Here is a 21203-nt window from a genome sequence, read left to right on the forward strand (position 1 = left end):
TTTAAAATGGACAAGATTCATTGTTTTGGAGGTAATTTCTTAAGCTAGGGTGACCAGATTGTGAAACGAGTGCGTAATTAAGGAAAACCTTTCTGCACTCGGCCCATTCATGACTAACATGTGACGCAGAATAGTCGCATTTTCTTTGTGTTTTGGTCATTTTTAAGCGGCTTTTCTGTATTTTACCTAAACAAACAACGATTTATGTCTCTCTTACTACTGGCAGGTATCAAATTGGTCAAAAATAGGGACATTTCTGTATAAAACTGGAATAAATCTGCTGGTACAGGGGACACAGGGCTCAAAACTGGGACTGTCCCGGGTAAATAGGTACATCTGGTCACTTATCCTCGGCACATCAGTAACATATAAAATAAAATGAATGTAGAAATATGATAAAATACGCACTGTGCAAATTAATTCCATCATTTTCTTTCTGCTACATAGATGGATAACAGGATCCGACAACTTTGAAACCACATCTTCGGGGCACTACTGCTAATTAGCTTTCCCTTTAAAATACTTGAAAGAAAAAGACGGGCAGCCTTATTGAAAACATCCATCTGCCCCCTCATAAGCTTCCATTTGAAATACGAATCCAAAACGAGATAATTATACGACAAAATAAAAAGATAAGAACCAGAAATCGCATATATTACTTTTACATATCCTTTATTTATAACATAACATACAGAAAAATAGGTTTGGTCCATGAAAAAGTCTGCAGATCACTTTAAATACCACCACAGAGCCCCAGCGTTGACTACTCGCTCCTAAAAGCTCCCCCTTTACCGTGTTAGTGTATTCATAACTCAAAGCACAAAGAAAGAAGTACAGTTGATATCTTAACATTAAATAAAGAGGCTGTAAATAACAAAAGTCAGTCAGTGATGATGTGAAGCAGCTCGTATATATGGCTTTTACTGCTTAAAACTACTTCACTCTTTGCAGTTTGCTAGCTTTCCCTGCAGTGAAAATCAGTTCTTTAAAACGTAGCTAGTTCAGTGTGCTCAAAATTGGTTGAAAATTATAAATACTGAATACTAAAATAAGCAAAAGCGAAGGAAAAAAAAAACAAGATACAAATCACTTCACGTCCACCTTCATGTTTCGCAGTTGCAGTATTTACAAAACTATATAGTAAAGACTAGAGAGGTACTCGAAACTACTACTACTTCCTTTATAATCTGTACTAACCAACAAGACTGACATCTTAGTTAAGTTTTTTTTTTTTTTTTCTTCTAAACGCAAAAGTACAAAAAATACAAAATGGCACTACTATGAATAATTTGCTTTTTAAAATAGCGGATTCATTTGTAATAACTACACATTTTAACCAATCACAATACATTTTAAGGGCAATGTTGTAATAGTTTTGTTCAAATTACTTTAAAGGTTCTACATTATACAAATTGTCTCATGTTATAATGTTACCTCACCAAAAACAGACCTGGAGTTGTGTTTTGTTTCATTCACACATGTTTGAGTAACTCTTTACAAGTTGGTCTACATTTCCAAAGCTCAAAATGCTCTGTTCCACCTTGTGATGTCATGAAGTGGTAGTTTAAGTCAACAGCTACTTTTTACAAGTCAGACTGGCGCCACCTAGTACCTCCGCTCAATTTAATTTCTCTAGTTCAGGAATCAGAATACAATGGACGGTTTGCAAGAACTCCCGAAGTGCGAGTTCGGCCACCAACCAATCAGTGAAGAGTCATACATTCTGTGTTGACAACGATTCCAGAGATCGAGGATTTAAAGCCAGAACAAAGAGAATGTTTGGTAAATTTCACTGAAGATGTTATTGCCCTTCTTCCTATGGGATTTGGGAAAAGCTTAATATAACAGTTAGCCCCGTCAGCGGTGCATTACATACGTCAAGACCAAATAGCAGCGATTGGTCAAATGAAAAAAAAAAAGTATCCATCTACCATCGAGTGAACGAATTCTAACGCTGCGTAGTCAAACGGTTTCTATGAAGTGAAACCTGACGATGAATCAGGCTAACTTTTTACCTTTTGTTCATAGAGACCATGGATCTATAATAAAAACTGAATAAGGCACTCCCCCTCTGTTCCAGTTTGAGACTGACTAGTGGCCGCTTCAGGTACTGCAGCTCCTGGCCCGGAAAAAAAAAAATTCTCCCATAGAAGCACAATGCATTTTTTGGGAATTCAAACTGCCCATGTTCAGCTAACATAGCCTCGACAACTTTCACAAAGGTTGGATTTTGTAGGGATTCTTTTCTATTTTCACAATGTAAACTTAAATACATTTTTAAATCCTCAAAGCGCCTAAAAGTTACCTTTGCAAGCCTCACTCTCAGCCCGCTCTAGCAACTCTCGCTCTGATTGGTCCAAAAGCTCCACGCACGTAAATGTGGAAGTGAAAATTTTGTTTTGCGCCCAAACGCCATTGAGCACAGACCACTGAAAACAATACCGTGCCATCTTGGATTCATCTTCCAGATTTTATTACAGTTCTATGGTAGAGACGGCAATTCCAGGTCTGAAATTATCCAAATGATTCCAGCGAAGGTTTATAAAAGCATAAAAACACAGTGGAGCAGAGTGTTTTCCGCTTGAGAGCAGAACTCAGCCTAAATATGCAGAGTTAAACGTGTGAATAAAACGAAACAAAACCCCAGGTCTGTTTGTGATGAGGACACAACATTATAACATAGATCAGAAAATAGTGTAATATAGGCCCTTGTAATTTCTATACACTTTGTCCCAACATATCACAATTATAAAGGAATGCTTCCGGGTTAAGGCTACAACATGCAAACGAATTACATGTGTTGAAATCTAGCGGGGAATACGCCTTTAAGATAGAATGACAACCAAAACATTCAAATCAATTAACATGAACAAACTAGTGTCTAATCGAAGTTCATTCCCCCATTGGCTGTACTCGAATCGTCTGGAAACGCCATCTTTGTGTGGAGATTTCTCTAAGTGTTCCTGATGCCAAGTGCCTGCTCCAGCTCCTGTCTCCTCTGCTGGACCTATAAAAACAAAAATCGGCAATGTTATTTTTGAAGCTTACCTTATTAGGACTGGGTGATTTTAATAGAGAGGTCCACAGCCGGTCCTGTGTCAGTGTGGTTTGGAGTAGAGTTACGGTTTTGGAGGAAGATTTAACTATTCTTTGAGTGTTTAAAAAGGTGCTGTGCAAGATTTTTGTTCAGAGTATCCCCAGGTTTGACTATCCCAAATTTAAGACTTTAAGACCTTTTTAAGACCACTTAAAGGTTGTATGGAGGATTTTATTTTTATTTTTTTTGTTTCAAATTGTCGATGAAAGTTTAAAATACCATTACAGAGATGCAGCAGCCTTGTAAATATAATGACCAAAGAAAAAAAAAAAGAAAATCTATCAACTGTGGACATCAGCCAATAGAAAACAAGGCTACCTCATTTTCTATTGGCTGTTAGGCTGTCAATCAAACTCCCTACATTTTTAGTGTAAATGACTCGCAGGCACATGGGGATTACGTGGTTTATGCAGCGGTTCTTAGAGGCTTTTTCAAACTGTAGCTTCCTCGCAGTTTGCACAAAGTTTGTTGCGATGGCGGACGAGAATCCATGACCAGTTCGCCGCAAAAGAAAGTCTGATTATGAGGTCCCTCAAAGAAGAAGAGAAGGGGAAAAGGCGCAAAGACAAACTGAGGTGATTCTTGGAGATTCCTTCCAGCGATGGCGCGACTGAAGCAGACAAAGGGTCTAAAAACTGACGCGTCGGTCGATAAATTATTTCTAAACAGATCACTTCAACAGTAATTCTGAACGTGCACTGGCTGTAAACAAGCGTGATTTCTGGAGTAAGGAGGCGGGAGGAGGTGTTTCTACTGAGGGAGCTGTGGAGGAGGAAGGTGGTGTCACGCATGCACAACATTTGAAAAAGGACTGTCGCTGTATTTCTCTTCCTTTAAAAAATCCTCTATACAACCTTTAAATGAAAATTAAGACCAACATCGCACCAATTATGCGAGCGACAAACACCAGATCCAGTTCTAATAATGACCAACCAACTACTATATCTAGAATCTAAGAGCCACTGTGGATTAAACCTACACTTCCCCATGATCCATGCAACGTCTTCCTCTGCTGTACTGATTGTTTACTCATTGCCGTTGGTGCCAGAAACCGAAGTATTTTGTGCATACTCCAAATTAGACGTTAATGCACATGATTTCACATTGTTGTTTTTTTCCCCCCTCCCTCCATTTAACTTTGCACTGCAGTTGAGTATACAAAACAATATGCTAATGAAATTTGACACCTTTGTGAGAAAAATAAGACTTGGACAACATAATTTAACTTTTTAAGGCCTTACTTTAGGAACATGAAATTGAAGACCTTTTTAAGACTTTTAAGACCCCACAGCTACCCTGTTGTTGTCTTAAAATGAAAAACAGAACTAGTTCATTTAAAACAGTTTGCAGTGGTCCAAAGTTTTTCCTTACATACCCTGTGCATTTTGAGCATCCTAAATATTCACCATGATGGGTTTATGAGCGTTTTTCACAGCTTTGAGACCAGTCCTCAGGTTTACCATGATTCTACATCTAATAACTAGCATGGTAATACACTCTTCCTGATTACTGAACATTAAAACGCTTTCTAATTAGATAGTCAGACAGTCTTATTTTGACCTCAAGAGCTGCTTATACAATTTATCTAAAGAGGGCAAGATACATTTTGCTCAAATATATGGGAAAATCAGGTACTGGCCCTTTAAATGACACTGATAAAAGGTCTGTCGTTTTTATGTTCATGAAATAAATCTCTTTTTTGCAATATCATCCTGCTTTTTATATTATAGATGGATATTTTTTCATTCTGAGGATTGTCGTCCTTGCTAGTGAATACATTCAACGTACAAATTCTCATTCATGGCATCAGATTTCCCCTGCTGCCTTGGCTGGTGTTGGGTACATGTAAAAAGGTTTCTATGGCAGCAAATAGTCTCACCAAAAGATTCAAGAGGAATTTACAAAATTAGGTTTAGGCTCATTAAAAGTTTATACTCGCACAAGTTACAAAGGTTTACTCAACACATTTTCAGAAACAAATACTGAACAATAAAATAGTTTCATAACAATTAACTGAATGTGTGAGCAAGAAAACCCTTACAGTTACTTGAAAAGTTGCTTGGGGTAACTTTGTTGCACAATTTTTAATATATTCTAATATTTTTGTTTTAATAAATCTGTACATTCAGTTTATTTAGTTTCATGAATTTGATACTAGTTAGAAGGCAATTTTAGCACTAAAAGGAGAATGGCATATCTGAATCTCCGCTAGAGATGCACCAATTCATCTCTGAAGTAACCACAGAACAACTTTGTATAAATAAAACTTCAAACATTGAGATTTTTTGGGCCAACTACAACCAGTAAAAATCTTAATACGCAACTCAATTCACAAGTCCAACAAGGATATCTGCTGATCTGATATTTGGAAGCAGATAGCCGATCCAGCAAATTTTTCAACATCTGCGCTGATATCCGACACCAGGATCAGATCAGTGCATCCCTAATCTCCACTTTATTTTAGTAGATTATCTTGTAATTTACCTTGGAGTAAAAGTAGCGGCAAACAGCTTCCTGAGCCCAGGGCTGGTAGTAAAACTCTGCTCTTCTCTCCTCTTCGGGGTTTCCCACCACATCAGTCATGGTCTAGAGAAAAAAGGGAAAATATGTAATATACAGTTTTTTTTTATATACAAAAGTGTTTTCATAAAGATAATATCTGAAATATATTAATCCAGGAAATGAACAACATGAATAAAGTCAGTCTTTTAAGTTTGGACAAGTCACTATGACACAGCTCTTCTTCCAAACATAATTCCTTACATACCAAAATAAATCCAACTCATTCTCAGGCTCTGACTTTTCTTAGCACTGCTTCATTTACCTTTAACTAGATAACAGTCACAGCAGGGCTAGATTTTATGGGCTGCATTTTTTAACTATACAGACTTTTCAAATAGTGTTTTGTAAAATGAATCACAATGTTCCCAATTCCAAATTCAAAGCTTTCAAATTTGGATTTCTGTATCCTCCATAGACGGCTTTATTTGGTTTACGGCTGAGAAAAAAAACCCATCATCATATTGTAGTATTTTTATATACTTTTTGAGCTCAGTAGTCTTGATTTAAAAGTCAAATGTGTCAAAGTAAAAACTAAACCAAGACCAAAACAAAGCAAAAATGATATTCTACTTCCAATGGAGAACTTTATTGCAATATCACATTATATTTGGGTAGCAATATATCACGCTTCATTTTGCTTATGCAGATGATAATACAAGTTTTAACTACTTCACTTTCACAAGACTACTACTATTGCATCCACATGTTTATATAAATGTGTATGTATTTAGTCCCACTGAAGCCCCTAGCGGTTCGCCCGGCTCCCACACTGCAGTACAACACTCACCTTGAGGTCTCTGCACTGGGACTGCAGCCAGTCGTTGATGAAGCCCTGAGGATCTCGAGCAAAACTCAGCATGAACTCCCTCTGCGTCTTCAGCTGGTTTATAGTCTCAATCGTCTCGTGGATCTAAGACAAATTTATAAAACAATTTTGTTAATGTCAATCTTGCATTTTTAATCACTGAAATAACAGAATAGAGAAGTGAGATTTAGGGCTGCATTATTATGAAAAAAGAAAACAACAAAACCTGTAGCCAATTTTCTGTTAAATATTGCAAAGTTAAGTACTGTATTTGCATTTTATGTTTAAAAAGGGTGATTCTGTTCAGAGTGCACATTGTAAACTAGTCCAGGAGCATTAATATTATAAACAGATATGAAACCAAGACAAATCATTAAAAAAAACAACATATTGCTAATTTAATAAATAAATGTCTTGCAATTGTCATTATATTTGCACTTTATGCTTACAAAGTGTGATTCTCTTCAGAGTGCACATTGTAAACTCGTCCAAGAGGATTAATAATTATAAACGGATATGAAACTAATACAAGAATCCAAGAATTTCAGGATGTTTGTAGAGTTCTAAACAACAGATACAAGCAGATTTCATTTTTTTTTTTGTAGAGGACATTCTATGACTAAATAATTGCCGTCTTTGTGGTTTGATCATTGCTCCAACTCAAACGTAGATTATAATTCGATATCGTGGAGCCCCAGTGAGAACAATTATTTGAGATTCGTTTCATCTTTATACAGCCACAATTTTATCACAGTGCGCATTTTACTTAATATAAAACAAATTAAATTGGGAATTGCCAGAAACAGATTTGCCTAATGGAACATGCATAACATCACTGGAAAGCTTCCTGGTTGGATTGCAGTTTTTATAAGACCACCATATTGAATAAAAGAATAATTGTAGTCAACAGTTATTACATAATTGTCTTTTAATGGACATCTGAATGGCCTTATTAACAAAGATGGTATTCAGGAGTGCAGCTGATGGTTTTGTGAGAGCGGATTAAAATTTGGATGACGCCAGAAAAGTTTGAGTGCCAAATGGACTCTACTGCCAGAAAAATGACTCCAGAAAGAATAGCGGAGGTTACACAGATAATGGAGATCAAATTTAAGTGCGGTACAAAGAGGTTTTCTTAATTAAAACATATTTAAACTGGAGAGCAAAGACCAATTCTTTCCATAACTTATGTAGAGAAGCAGGGATTCACCTATTTTTCTCAAGTCTCATGGTGCACACTGAGCTTTTCTCACATGTTTTTTTTTTTTTTTTTTTTAAACTACAAAGTGGCAAATTAACCTAACCCAGAGATACTGGTACTGGTTCCAGTCTCAGGGTTTGGATAATAAGAATAAATGTTATACCAGAATATTTGAGCTTTTATTAAATGTGACCCAACAGATATTTGAAGATGTTTTTTCTATTATCAGTTTGTCGTGAATGATTATGTTCTTTGACGGTGGGTTCACACTTGATTTGCTCTGGTTTAAGTCCAATGTAGTCTTTGTGTAGCCTTGATTTGGCCCTGGTCTGATTCAAGTTTAGTTTCGGGTTTAGTACCAGCATAGACCTGGTTTGATACGTGCCCTTTGCTCTAGTATTGACTGATATTTGCCATAGCATGGTTTATAGCAGGGGTCACCAAACGTTTTTCTCTGGGGTCCACATTATCGCTCCTGACTGTGATGGGGGCCGTATAACAGAATTGTATGACCCTGACAACGCAGATTATATTAGTTGAAAACCGCCACACTTTCTTTACATATCAAACTGCACGGCCCTTACACTGAGAAAAAAAATAAAATAAAAAATCGGTTGTTCTCGGTTCTTTGAAAACTTTGCACTCTGTCAACTTTTTGTACTTTAACATGAGTCATTTTGCTGGCCTTAACTGCTCTACAGAACTCTGCGTGTGTGTTGACTCTCACTGTTGATCTCGAGCTTGTCAGGTGACGAAAATTCAGCAGTAAATGTAAATATGTCATATAATTATTTAAATATAAATGCTTCATAATTTTTAATAGAAAAAAGCAACAAAATACAAGATGCAGACATGTTATTTGTCAAAAAGTTATTAAAAAAATAAATAGCCCATGACAACTTTTGAGGATTGTCTTGTAGGGCCAGTTCAAGTGGTGAGGGCAGAGGGGCCGGTCAAAGGGCAATGGAGGGCCGGAGTCAGATCCCGGGCCTTAGTTTGATGATCCCTGGGGTTTGTATGTACATCTCAACTAATAAGTCTGGATTCTTGTCTTTGCTTACTAACATTAAAAAGGTACACTGTGTAACTTTTTTGATGGAAGGTCATCGTCTCTTCTCCATGGAGTCAAGCAGGTGACACTACTGGTCCAATTTACAGGTCTGATCTGTGGAGAAGTGACCCTGCTCTCAGTATGAATGCATGTTTTTCAAGACAGTAACATCCCCTGTAGTTAAATAAGAAGTTTAAAAGTTTGATGCAATACTTTGGAACATTTCAGGCAAAGCAACAACTTCCCCATGAAAAGCAAGTTGCACAGTTCACCTTTATCAAAATGCAGAAAAAGGTCATATATTGCAAAAAGCTCATGAGGCTCGTTTTACAAATTCACACAAATGATTGACATTACAAGTTCACCTTATTATCGAGCCCAGCGATCTCCTGCTGACTGGCCGTGGACAACAGGAAAGAGTTCATCTGAGTCTTGAGCGTGTCGTCCACCTCCACGTCAATGTCATAGCACGCCGTCTTCTTCTGGTCATTTGGGTCGACACTATAAAAGAGAGGAGAGATATAAGAGTTCATTTAGAGTGCGTATTTAAAATGGGAGCAGAATTAAGTGAATGGGCGGACAAGGTCACCTGATCACATGATTGATGATGATTGGTTCTGGGGGCATGAGGAGGGCATGCAGGCGCTGTGGGATCTCTGAGAACTTCATCCGCTGAGTTTCAAATATCTGGAAAGTAGTAACAGTATTAGTATCAGTAATAGTAGTAATTATTGCAGTAGTAGAAACAGAAATGGCAGTAGTAGTATTAAAGAGCCCATATTACGCCATTTTCTGATCTGTTGTATGTTAACAGACTTGGAGTTTTGTTTTGCTTCATTGACACACATTTACCACCCTGCTTATTTAGGCTGAGTTCTTCTCTCAAACAGAAAATGCTCTGTTCCACCTTGTGATGTCATGCGGTAATACAGGAAGTGCTCCACTGTGTTTTGAAACTCCATACACCTTCACTTGAATCATTTGGATGATTTCAGCCCTGGAATTTCCCACTCTGCTGGACTATAAAGGTAAAAAGTATCTGTCAACTTTAAAACTATCTCTACATGAGTAAAAAAAAATCAGCTGTGTCAACTGGACAAAACTTGTCACGTGACAGAACTGAATTTGTTTGTTATGGTTCCTACTTGGACAACTAAGGGATTACAAAGGCTACCACTACATGACATCACAAAGTGGAAAAGATCATTTTGAGCTTTGGAGATACAGAGTAATGCAGGATTACTCAAACATGCAAATGAAATAAAACTTTCCAGGTACTTTTAAAATTATTTTTTACATTTTAACATGGCTTCAAGCTCTCAAGAGTCAATTTTTTTGCAGATTAGGAAGTCAGGAAGCAATTCCTTTTTTCAGTATTTCCAGTAGTTATGACTTTGTGACATAAAACATACTATTTATTGTGGTGCTATTTGAATTAATCGTCAGTATTCATTTTGTCTGTTTATGTTGGCAAATAGTTCAGACATTTACCAGGACACAGCTCTCCCCAAACAAGGAGAAAGGAACGCAAGTGTTCAACATCAGAGCGAGGATTTGGATGGCAGTTGGGATTAGCTGTACTAAGTATATTTAACGGAAAATGTACACATGGTAATGGGAAGGATTGTTGTAACCTTTAACTTAAATTAATATGTAAAAATACTTTGTCTGACTTTGCAGTTTTTGGTAATCCAGATGTAAAGTAATGTATGCATGACTATGAGCTAAAGTCAACTCCAATTTCTGTGCACACAAAATGGCATTGTGCAGAGTGGTGCTGCAGTTTTACAGGACCCTCCACCAGAAAAGTTACACAATGAACCTTCAGAAAGTCAGTATAATACAATTTGAAATCTGAAACAAAATGACTGACAACTGACCTGCTGCAGATACTTGTCACAGTTGATGAACTCCCTCTCGTGGGGGTCCTGTAGCTTGTGGGTCTTGACGTACTGCCACAGAGCCTGGATGATGACGGGTCTAGTCTGGGTGTGGATGCCCAGCATACGGGCCAGGCGGGGGTCCAGTTTGAACTGAGGGGGCTGATAGTCCAACATGAGCAGCACAGTACAGCGCACGCCCACATCTCCAGGACGCTTCACCTGGAAACCATCTGTCTCCTGGGTGGTGGCCGTCCTGTGCCACTGAGAAGAAAGGGACATTTTTTGTTTTATTAGTCTATAAGTAGCATAATATAAACGATTGTTTCCCCAAAGGGTGGGTTGCAAAAGATTTTTTTTAGGTTGCCTTGTCACGATCTGCATGTAGGTTGAAAAATGTTTTGTATAATTTCTAATCTTTTTGTAATTATTTTAGTGACTAGTTTGTTCCAATATTGCCGGTTCAAATGGTGAAATGGTTTTCAAATGTTAAAAAGAAATGGGCTACATTTAATGTCCAAATAGGCAACTTATGGATCCTTTTATAGTTTGTTCAATTGCTGTTTTTCATTGTTTAAAACTTGAGTAATACTAATTGTTCAGAGACACGATCACTCAGTTAGCAATAAAATATCCTCATTAATGGTCAAAATCCACTTTTATTTTGTGATTTCCGAATAATGTCTATTGACTTGGGTCACAAAGGTTTGTGATTTTTAAAATATGGGTCCCCAGAAAAAAAGGGGAAACATTGATATAAACCACATGCTCCTGATGAGACAGAGCATTGTTTTGTTTTTTTCAATTATCAAAAATACAAAAGATGTAGGATAAATCATTAAACTAAACAGAATTAACTCAAGGGTTATCACATATAGACTACATTCATGCTAAAGGTTAATGTTTCATTGAAAAGTTCAGTTTTATTTACCAAATAATAAAAAGGAAAAAGTATAGTAAAAAATCGAATCAAATTGTGACCCATGCATCAAAATAAGAGCCAAATTATGACAAAACAGACTTGTCCCAACCCTACTGGGCATTTTGGGTCAGTAATCACAGAGTAAAGATACCAATTTCAATCTAAAAGCAAGATCATAACTTAAAAAAGGTAGAGTATGTCATTGTGTGGAGGTGGCACATCACCTGCATGACCGGATGGAAATGGAGTTAAAAGCATACTTTAATTTTTGCCTATTTTGTAGCTAAAACATTACATGCTGTATCTTTAAGACAACACCACAACTTCATAAGACTAGATAGGGATAACAATAAGCATTTTTTACACCAAACATTGCAACAGTAAAACCTGAGGCACTATAAAAGTGGAGATTACTTAAATGTTGATCCCGAATACATGACAAATATTTAACCAAAAAGCCCCCTAGAGCTGCATAACTATTAATATATTTTACACCAATTTAACCAAAAGCTATAAATAGGAAGCCATTACTCATTTTAGTGTAAGTGTATTCACAGAGTTTTCATTTAATATCAAGAATGAAAATGGCTCCTTGTCTAATCGTTTATAGAGCCAAATTAATTACAATACCAGATAACTAGACAGAAGACCAATAAAACTATTAAAATTCAATTTCAGCGCAAAATTTGTGAGGGAGAGGAATTTAAGGTTGTTCTAGTTTCATGATGCCCTGAACACTCCTTCATTCTGTCCTTCATAATGTCTCCAGTTACAACAGTGTAGTTATTTTTTGTAGCATAAACAAAATACTTCCATAAAAAATTTCACTACCAGCCTGAATAATCATAAACATGCTGCATAATTCCCTCATTTATTTTCATTTTGTTGCTATGACGACGTCTGAACATCTGCCCGCTGCCCTAACTGGAGCTTTAACAAATAAATCTTTAAACAAAATAGCCTTATTCACATTCAGCGCGTTGCCACTGTTTTCATCAAGGTCTGGTAAACAAACCAATTAAAAAGGAACACAGGAAGCGAAGTTATTACATTATCAATCAATACAAAAGTTAATTAAATCTGATGAACTTACTTCCACGAGGTGATTGTCTGGACCGTACAGATCCTTGTCCAACTCGATCACCAGAGACTTGAAAAAAGAAGAGAACTTTCTCTTCTGTTTGGTGGCCTCGTACTTGGACACAGCAGACTGCAAAACAAGATAAAAGGCATTTCAGGTATTGAAGTAAGTCACACGCTGGCGATGACGGCTCGTTCGCTTACATCTTCGAGCAGACGTCCCTCAACTCGCAGCTCCCAGGAGGCAACAGTGCCTTCTCCGTCCTCAGCGTCAGGTTTGGCCGGGTTGAAGGTGTTGGATATGAAGATCCTAAGCTTTCTTTTTTGCTGAAACAGGCATAGAATAAATCATTAGCAATTGTTATACCAAAAACTATTGGGAAAAAGAAAGCATAATTGCACAGGTATACACTCAAAATTATTCACTCTCAGTAATTAAAAGCTATTTTATTATCTTTATTTGTATTCATTTTAATTATTTATTCAATATTAATTATGAAAATTTTCTTTTTTAGTTAAAAAGCAAATCAATGTAATGTAGAGTATTTAATTCTCCTCTCAGTCTGAGGTTAAAAAAAAATTGTGCTTGATGATTTCATGAGAAAAAAATGTACCAATGTAACAAGCCAGAGTTCAATGAGTCAGTACAGTGTATGATGTTCTACTAATGTTATTGTACCAAAAGGTGTTGTAAAATATGAATAATTTAAATAATCATTTTATATTTCCTGGGTGGATTAATTAACAATGTCTATGTACAACTAACACTTCTTTTGTCAGAGAGGAGTCTGTTTACTTGCTGTACATGTTTCAACAGGAGACGTAGGGGGGTGTAAGGTATCCTTCCTTTGCAATAAAACCATGCAAGTGAACTGCAAGACATGTCACTACACAATCACATGACACGGAGAAAGACTACAGGAAGAATCTGAAACATGTAAAGCAGGTAAACTAACTTGGTCTTCAGTTGTAAACTTTGGAAATCTGGAAATTCTGGAGCCAGTTTTCACATCTGGTTAGTGATGGCAGTTCAGAGGTGTTGTTTAAAAAGAGGAAATGTTTGATATTTCATGCTAATGTTTGATAATCTTTCAATTATGAATGTTTCATTGTGTTTTAATCCATGTTTGAATCAAAAGAATTTAATCCATGGTTGTTTAAATGTCATTTTTCTATATATATATTTTTATGCACAATGATAATGCAAAATTTTTAATGTGTTCATAAGGTGGAGGCTTTAATATAAGCCCTATTGGGTTTTTTGCCTCTTCCGGCACCTACTTTTTATCTAGTGTATTTCTTTTTTATTGTCATGTGCAAAATAAATAAATAAACTTAACGATTATTTTTTTTAAAAAGGCACTGCAACTACACTAAGTCCTTTATGTATAGCGTATGCCCTGAAGAAGGCCAAACGCAGAGGCTAGCCCAGTTTTATATATTAAAGAACTTTTTAATGCAAGTAATGCATGTAAGTGTAGTTTTTCCACTGTGATCCCGATGAGCACTTGACCTGAAACTTGACTGACCCACTTAAGCACTCATCTTTCTCTCTTTAACTGATAAGTCTAAATCTAAGTGTTACCTTGATGGGCCTCTTGAGAGCTTCCTGGATGTCCAGTCTTTTGCGCATGATGGTCTGATCCAGCTTCCTCTCAAACGCCAGCAGATCCATGTAAGCCTGAGACTCTGGGACTAGTTCCCTAATCTGAAACAACAAATTATCATTAACCATTTTGCCTTTTTGTGGTGAACATTTTTAGTGTTTTTACTTAAAGGTTCACTGTGTAATTTTCAGGAGAGGGTCCGCAACCTGTTTGGAAATGTTAATGTTTTGGTTTAAATTTCCACAGTATGGCATTAAACTAATCTGTTTTGGATTTATTCAACTACAGCTGTTATTTAGTGCTAAAAATATCTTTAAAAACATCCATTCTTGCTGTGAGTGGGGGCGCCTCTCCACAAAACTAACCTGTAATTTGTCTTGCAAGTCTCCACAAATTACACAGTGTACCTTTAACTGACAGGGAATAACTCATAGCGACACTGATTAATAACAGGTTTGAGAAAAATCAATCAATCAATCAATATATCAACAAGTTTCAGTTAAACAGAATATCAAATCTCAAATACAAATATTTTTTTGTCATGAAGGTGCAAAGACACTGGCTACTTGCAATTTGGAAACACACAATTTGCAATACTGTTCAGTTTGACTTGAAGATTGTAGATTGCATACCACAGACCCGCGTTAACAAAATTCAATCACAAAATACCAAAAGAGATTTCTACTAATCTATTGTAGCTTTTGAGAAGTATTTTTAGGCCGTGAGCACTTCCTCCCCCAAACAATTCAAGGCCAAAGATAATGGATTTCTGTGCCCGTTGTTTTCTTAAGACTCACCCTCTGAGGTAGAATTTTATCAGCCATCTTCTTCTTCTTTGTGCTGTAAAAACACATTAACAACAGAAAGATGAATTGAGGCTGATTTGGAAAGAAAATTAAATCATTATGGTCCATAAAATCTGAATCGGATTTTCATTAAGAGCGACGCACAACTACAATACATCAACTCAATGAGGGGGAAATCTCAAATCTAGACAGGTCCTACATGATGTAAAATTGAGTTTTGTGAGTTTTAAGACATGTTATAATATTGTTACCTCATCAAAAACAGACCAGTCTACATCTCCAAGCTCAAAATGCTCTGCTCCTCCTTGTGACGTCATGAAGTGGTAGTTTAAGACGTTAACAGCTACCCTTTACCTTTTATTCAGTAGAGATTGGCAATTCTAGGTCTGAAATTATCCAAATGATTCTCGTGAAGGTGTATCGGGTTTAAAAAACACAGTGGAGCACTTCCTGTATTGCCACATGATATCACAAGGTGGAATAGAGTGTTTTCAGTTTCAGAGAAGAACTCAGCCTAAAGATGCACATTTGTGAATAAAACAAAACAACTCCAGGAATGTTTGTGATGAGGAAACAACACTATAACAGATCAGAAAAAAGTGTAATATGGGCCCTTTAAGCTGTGACTGAAATGACCGAGAGGAATTTGGTGCAACTATGAGGACATTATTCACAATTTTATTAGTTAGGGCTTTGCTACTAATGACATTTTAATTTGCGATTAGAATGGCTACATCAATAAATTACACTAAAAAAGTTAAAATAAATGATACAAGTGCTTATTCTCCCTCACAAATCCTCAAGCAAAGACACTTTATTTCCTCTTTAAGATGACAAATTACAATATATATTATGTCATAGTTTTAAATTGCCCTAATCATAACTATGACACACTTTATTATGATTGTTATTGATTATGAAGCTAACATACATGAACATTCACACAGACTGTGGCTTTCTCTTTTATGCACCACTCAAGGAAAAACAAAAAACTCTACCCACGCTGGTCCATGTTTCCCACAATCATGATTATGACATACATAGTTATGATTAGGGTTGGACGATATGAAAAAAATAACCACTTTTTTCCTTCCTGATATTCACTGATCATGTTTTTCAATGTGATTTTATAAACAAGGCTTGCAATATTAGTTTGCTGAAGATAAACAAGAGACTTAATAATTCCTATTTAAATATTCTACCCCAAAGTCTGAACTCTGCTTTTACTGACGGAGGATTGGCTGTAAACTCTCCATTCAAAAAAGACCCAAGCTGATCATTGACGATTAGAAATTACATCCATCTTAACTAAAATTTTATTTGCACAGCCCTAACTGACAGTATGATTGTTCTTTATGATTTTACAAAGCCTGTCACAATAATTACTATATCAACTTGATATGAAAGCTGGAACAATATACTTTGGGGCTCAAAATGTATTGTGTGTACAGTTTCTTTGCAAAACTGGGGAGATTTTTGGTATTTTTGTTGTAACATGAAAAATATTGAGCTGTAGAGATTTGAAAATGTCTTGCTTTATCCTGTTATTATTTGTTGCAGCTCATGCCGTTTATGAATAATGTCTATTTAAAATTGGTTTACTGGGATTATCCTACATTATTGTATCAATGTAGTTTCGATATCATCGCAGTATCTCTCTGTAGCAAAATATCGTGCTTCAAAGTCTGTTATGGTGACAAGCCTTTTTAACAATACAATAGTACAGCGGACATATTTTTAGTTTGGGTATATTTTAGATGACAAGGCCTTACAACTAAAGTGTAAAAGCACTTGACCGCAACAGGTTGATCCAGTTTGTACCATTTCTAACCACACAGAGTAATTACAGTAACAGCACAGAGCCCTCCTTGTACGTTTTAGCAGACATTACAGACTTGCATATGAATAGGTTTCTGTATTATTTAAAAGGTGCACTATGTAACTTTTTGGTTGGGGGTCCATCACCTGCTTGTTTCTATGGATATGTCGCTGCTCTGCCTGGAAAGTTCCACAGTATGACATTAAACAGCTCAACTCTACATTTTTTTTTCCAATTACAGGTGGCGTTACTGCTCAAAAATACCTTGAAAAACAGGCATTGTGACTGTGAGTGGGGCTGCCTCTCCACAGATCTGACCTGTAACTTAGACCTGTTTGATCTTCATGAAGATAGAAAGGTTTACGACCATACTGTGAAACATTCCAAAGTAATAACGTCTCCATGAGGAAAAGCATAGGAGGGAAACTTACTGCTGGTTCCTGCTCTGCTGCTGCACCTGTTGTATCTGTTGGGGAGCAGGTCTCTTGCGGGAGGGATCCATAACTCCAGGCATCCCAGGCCGAGACACAGGGCTCCCCCCGTATCCTGGAGGCCCCATGGCTGGTCCCTGTGGGGTCATTCTGCTGGAAGGGGGCATGCCTGGTCTCTGGAAATGGCATACAAGAAAAGAAACGTTATTATGTCAATGTACTTCATGACAACATTTCTCGCTTAACATTTTAACAAATACAATGTGGTGAACTTGCATAATTTCAGCTATAAATTAGGGGTGCACAGATCCAGCTTTTTCAGTTCTGATGCCGATACTGATACTATGAGTTTTAGTATCTGCTGAAATTAACATATACCAGTGTAGGAATCAAAAATTGTATTTTTTCTCTCCAAACAAAGTTAATGTATTACAAAATGTATCTGATTGTGTTATGCAAGTTGTGTATTCTGCAAGTAACTCCTGAACAGTTTTCTATGAAATAAAGTTCAAACATTATGTGATGCCCTAATTCTACATCAGTCAGTAAAGAGTCCAACCACGACATCAGCTGACCCAATATCATGGAACCAATACTCGATTCAGCGCTGATATTAGATCCCATCATCAGTACCAATGCATCCCTACTATAAAATAACCTCTGACAACAGTTCTGAAAGGGTTCCTTTAATTATCTGAATGAGTATTATGCCACACCAACTCCGAATGACCATAGGTTTTAGATAAAAAATTAGAACCAGCGTCATAGCGATTGACAATTTAAACCTTAAAAACTATAATCTTTAAATTAACAAAAGCCCTCAAAATCATAGGAATATTCAAAGTATTAGACAAAAAATCTTCCCTTTTCAATTTTTGACAGAAAAAAGGCAGATCAAACAAGGCTGATCTGTTGCTATGGTGACCAGGTCCTTTAACCAAAAATCGGCATTGACAATGTGTCAGCTTAGTATCACTTCTGACAAAAATGCCGTGAAATCGAACTGCCGGTTATTATGTTGGCTGTAATGAAACTGCTAAAACTGCGATGTGGATTCAGTTTTTAAAAATTAAAACAATGTTACGGTGCTTTTAATGCAATTTTATACCATCTTTTGGAACGGTAATCTCAACTCAGCTTGCTATAAAGACAAAACATACACAAGATTTCTTGATAGCGACAATTCACAAGGTCAAAAGGAATCCACTTGAGCAGAAAAGCAGGGACATAGCGTGACACAACACAATTCCACCATTATTCATGCATTTGACCTAGAATCGCAATTACGTCGGAAGAGTATGCGTGCTATAACAACAATATTTACCTTGTACTCAAAGCAAAAACAACCGATTTTCAATGCCAAATCTACAACCCACCTCGTAACATCTAAAAGCAACAAGTTGGTCATAAAATAAGGTCCCCGCTAGTTTCTTAACCAACTCACCAGTCCATGCGCAAGAAATTCAAAGAGACGGCTCCTTGTGTCCGATTGCATGATACCAACAAATAAAAATAATGGTAATATAAGCCTGTTTGCTTTGTTGAGAGTCCTGCTAATGGGAGATTGTTGCAGTACGAGAATCTAGACATCCACAGAGGAGAGGAGACTGGCAAGAGAAGCGTGGTCAATAAAGGCAGGATGAATATAAGGTTTGCACACCGCTCGCAGAAGGCACAAAAGGAATGGCATGCTTATCACTTAGTCTTTACAACATACAGCAGCAAAACCTTGGTCGCGGTGAGAACAACTAGAGCTCGGCGGTATTCACGGAACGCGGCGCCATTGACTGCGGTGAAAAGCGGCTTGCGAGAGTGCCGTTCAAGGACGTGGTGGAATAATGCGGTTTCTTTTCACTCAGGAGGCTGTCAGTAGCTAAGCAGCAGCAGAGCTTGAATGGGTTCAAAGCAAAAGCACATAGTTAGTGAATAGATAGAAGACACGAGGAGTGCGATAGAAAGTAGTGACAGGGCTGAATAGCAGAGTCAAGGTTCAAGAATTAATGTGGCAATGTTTATAAAGGTATAAATAAAAAAAGTTGTGAGTGTAATGGACTGAAGACATAGACTAGATGGCAAAAGATCTAAATGAAATGCAAAACCCTGTGAGATTTATTTAATATAGCTTATATCAAATTCAGTCCAAAGTTTAATTTTAGGTACTTAAAACCTCTGTTTGTAAACATAGGCTATGCTTCATGTGTAAGGTGCCCAACAAAAAGAGAGCCTATAACAAAACATAAATAACTTCCCTTGTGGAGCAATAAAGTTTGTTTAAGTAAAATATTTAAGTGTACAATAGTTTACAAAAAAAAAAGGCTCAACTTTGTGATTTAAAAAAAAAACATTGTACTAAAAGCTATGCTGGTAACAAATGAAAAACCAATGTGGCATGAGTATTTTTGTATTGTTTACAAATCGGTGAGACGCACAAACTAAACTAGGACTCATGTGATGTGGGAGCGGTGGTTCATTCATCCGAGCAGAGCACAGGACTCAGAGAAAATCGATACATTCAAAAGTTTAAACTATATACACGCCAATTTCTCCAACATCTTACCATCTTCGGATAATATGATCAAACATTCAAACTTTATTCTAAGAGAAGATACACAGTTTCCCATAGGATGCTAAGCTAAGTGGCTAACGTGGGAACTAGCAGAGTTAGCAGGCGTGTTAGCAGTTTCGAACAACAAACTAACTCAAGAGTCGCTCATCCCAGATCCTCTCGTCATTTATTGTAAGATGCATTTTCACAGGATTTTCTAATTGGTTTAACTCGCAGATTGCATTCGTGTCAGTAACAAACATCTGGCGCTGTTGACAAAGCGGCGGCAGGAGGCTTTGTTCTAGCGCGGAGCTAACGAGGAGCAAAGATGGAGAGTCTCACCGGGTACCCAGGCCCAGGCATCGGAGAGCGGTACATGTGGTTCTGCGCCGGCCCGCCTGGTCCCATCCGTCCGGAGGGAGTCCCCGGCCCCATGCCCGGTCCAGCACCCGGCACTGGAGGCCCTGGACCCATCGGACCGCCGCCTCCTCCGGTTGGTGCCGACTGAAAGCCCCCTCTAGCCGCCATCTCCTCCTCAGAGCGTCGCTAGCGCTGATGGACCTGTGGAGGCACTGAAACACCGCGAGATCTGAGGAGGGAAAACCCGCGAGAACAGAGCACCTCCAGCACGCTTTTTAAATTTATTTATTTAATTTAATTTATTTATTTATTATTTCATATCGCCCCAGGTATCGTATGTGTGATTTATGTGATTCTGTGTGTCTTCGACGTCCCCGTATTTGAACATGTTGAATTAAAAAAAAAAAACAAAAAAAAAAAAACACCACGCACTGCTATCCCTACAGTGACACCTAGTGGATATTTATGGAACTTGGTCCTATAAATAAAATATCCAATTAATTAAATCATTTTATATATATCCAAGGGACATTTAAAGGCATAATTACACATTACTTACTTATTTATAGTGGTAATAAGGATCATTAAAGGCTATTTTTGACCTGTTTATGTTTTATTTATACTTTATACTTTTTTTTTCTTCTTTTTTACTCCGTGCTCCGTGCTGCTGCATCAAATCAAATCAAATTTAATTTATTTGTATAAGCACATATAAAACAGCCAAAGCTTACCAAAGTGCTGAACAGTGAAATAAAACATACAATACACAAATCAACGACAATTAATGTTTATCATGCATTTGCAGAGACCACTGAGGCATAAATGAGTGATTCATGTGATTTCTAGTATAAATACAGCTATATTTAATCTTTAATCAATCATTTTTGACCAGCCACTTTATTTTATGATAAATATAAAACTAAACCTGATGTTTTGATGCCTGATGTTTTGAATATACAATCCAGGTTATTGTGAGTCTATGAGTGAGAATTTTAGACAATGCAGGTGTCTCATGGCCTATTGTATTAATGGAAAAG

The 21203-nt window shown here is 37.1% G+C and overlaps 1 protein-coding gene across 1 annotated transcript; it reads right to left on the bottom strand.

Moving 5' to 3' along the window:
* Positions 1-655: 655 nt before the first annotated feature.
* Positions 656-20379, bottom strand: smarcd1 (SWI/SNF related, matrix associated, actin dependent regulator of chromatin, subfamily d, member 1). The gene is made up of 12 exons (XM_020920007.2): positions 20149-20379; positions 17262-17437; positions 15003-15045; positions 14184-14306; positions 12803-12925; positions 12612-12728; positions 10597-10860; positions 9306-9403; positions 9082-9217; positions 6447-6569; positions 5582-5683; positions 656-3007 (listed from the first exon to the last, which is right to left on the bottom strand). The coding sequence occupies exons 1-12, from the start codon at positions 20332-20334 to the stop codon at positions 2954-2956; spliced, it is 1545 nt and encodes a 514-aa protein (XP_020775666.1). The 5' UTR covers positions 20335-20379; the 3' UTR covers positions 656-2953.
* Between the last annotated feature and the right edge of the window lie 824 nt (positions 20380-21203).

Source organism: Boleophthalmus pectinirostris, unplaced genomic scaffold, assembly GCF_026225935.1.
Source record: "Boleophthalmus pectinirostris isolate CB_2022bp ecotype Guang Dong unplaced genomic scaffold, ASM2622593v1 HiC_scaffold_3, whole genome shotgun sequence".
Classification (NCBI taxonomy): Eukaryota; Metazoa; Chordata; class Actinopteri; order Gobiiformes; family Gobiidae; genus Boleophthalmus; species Boleophthalmus pectinirostris.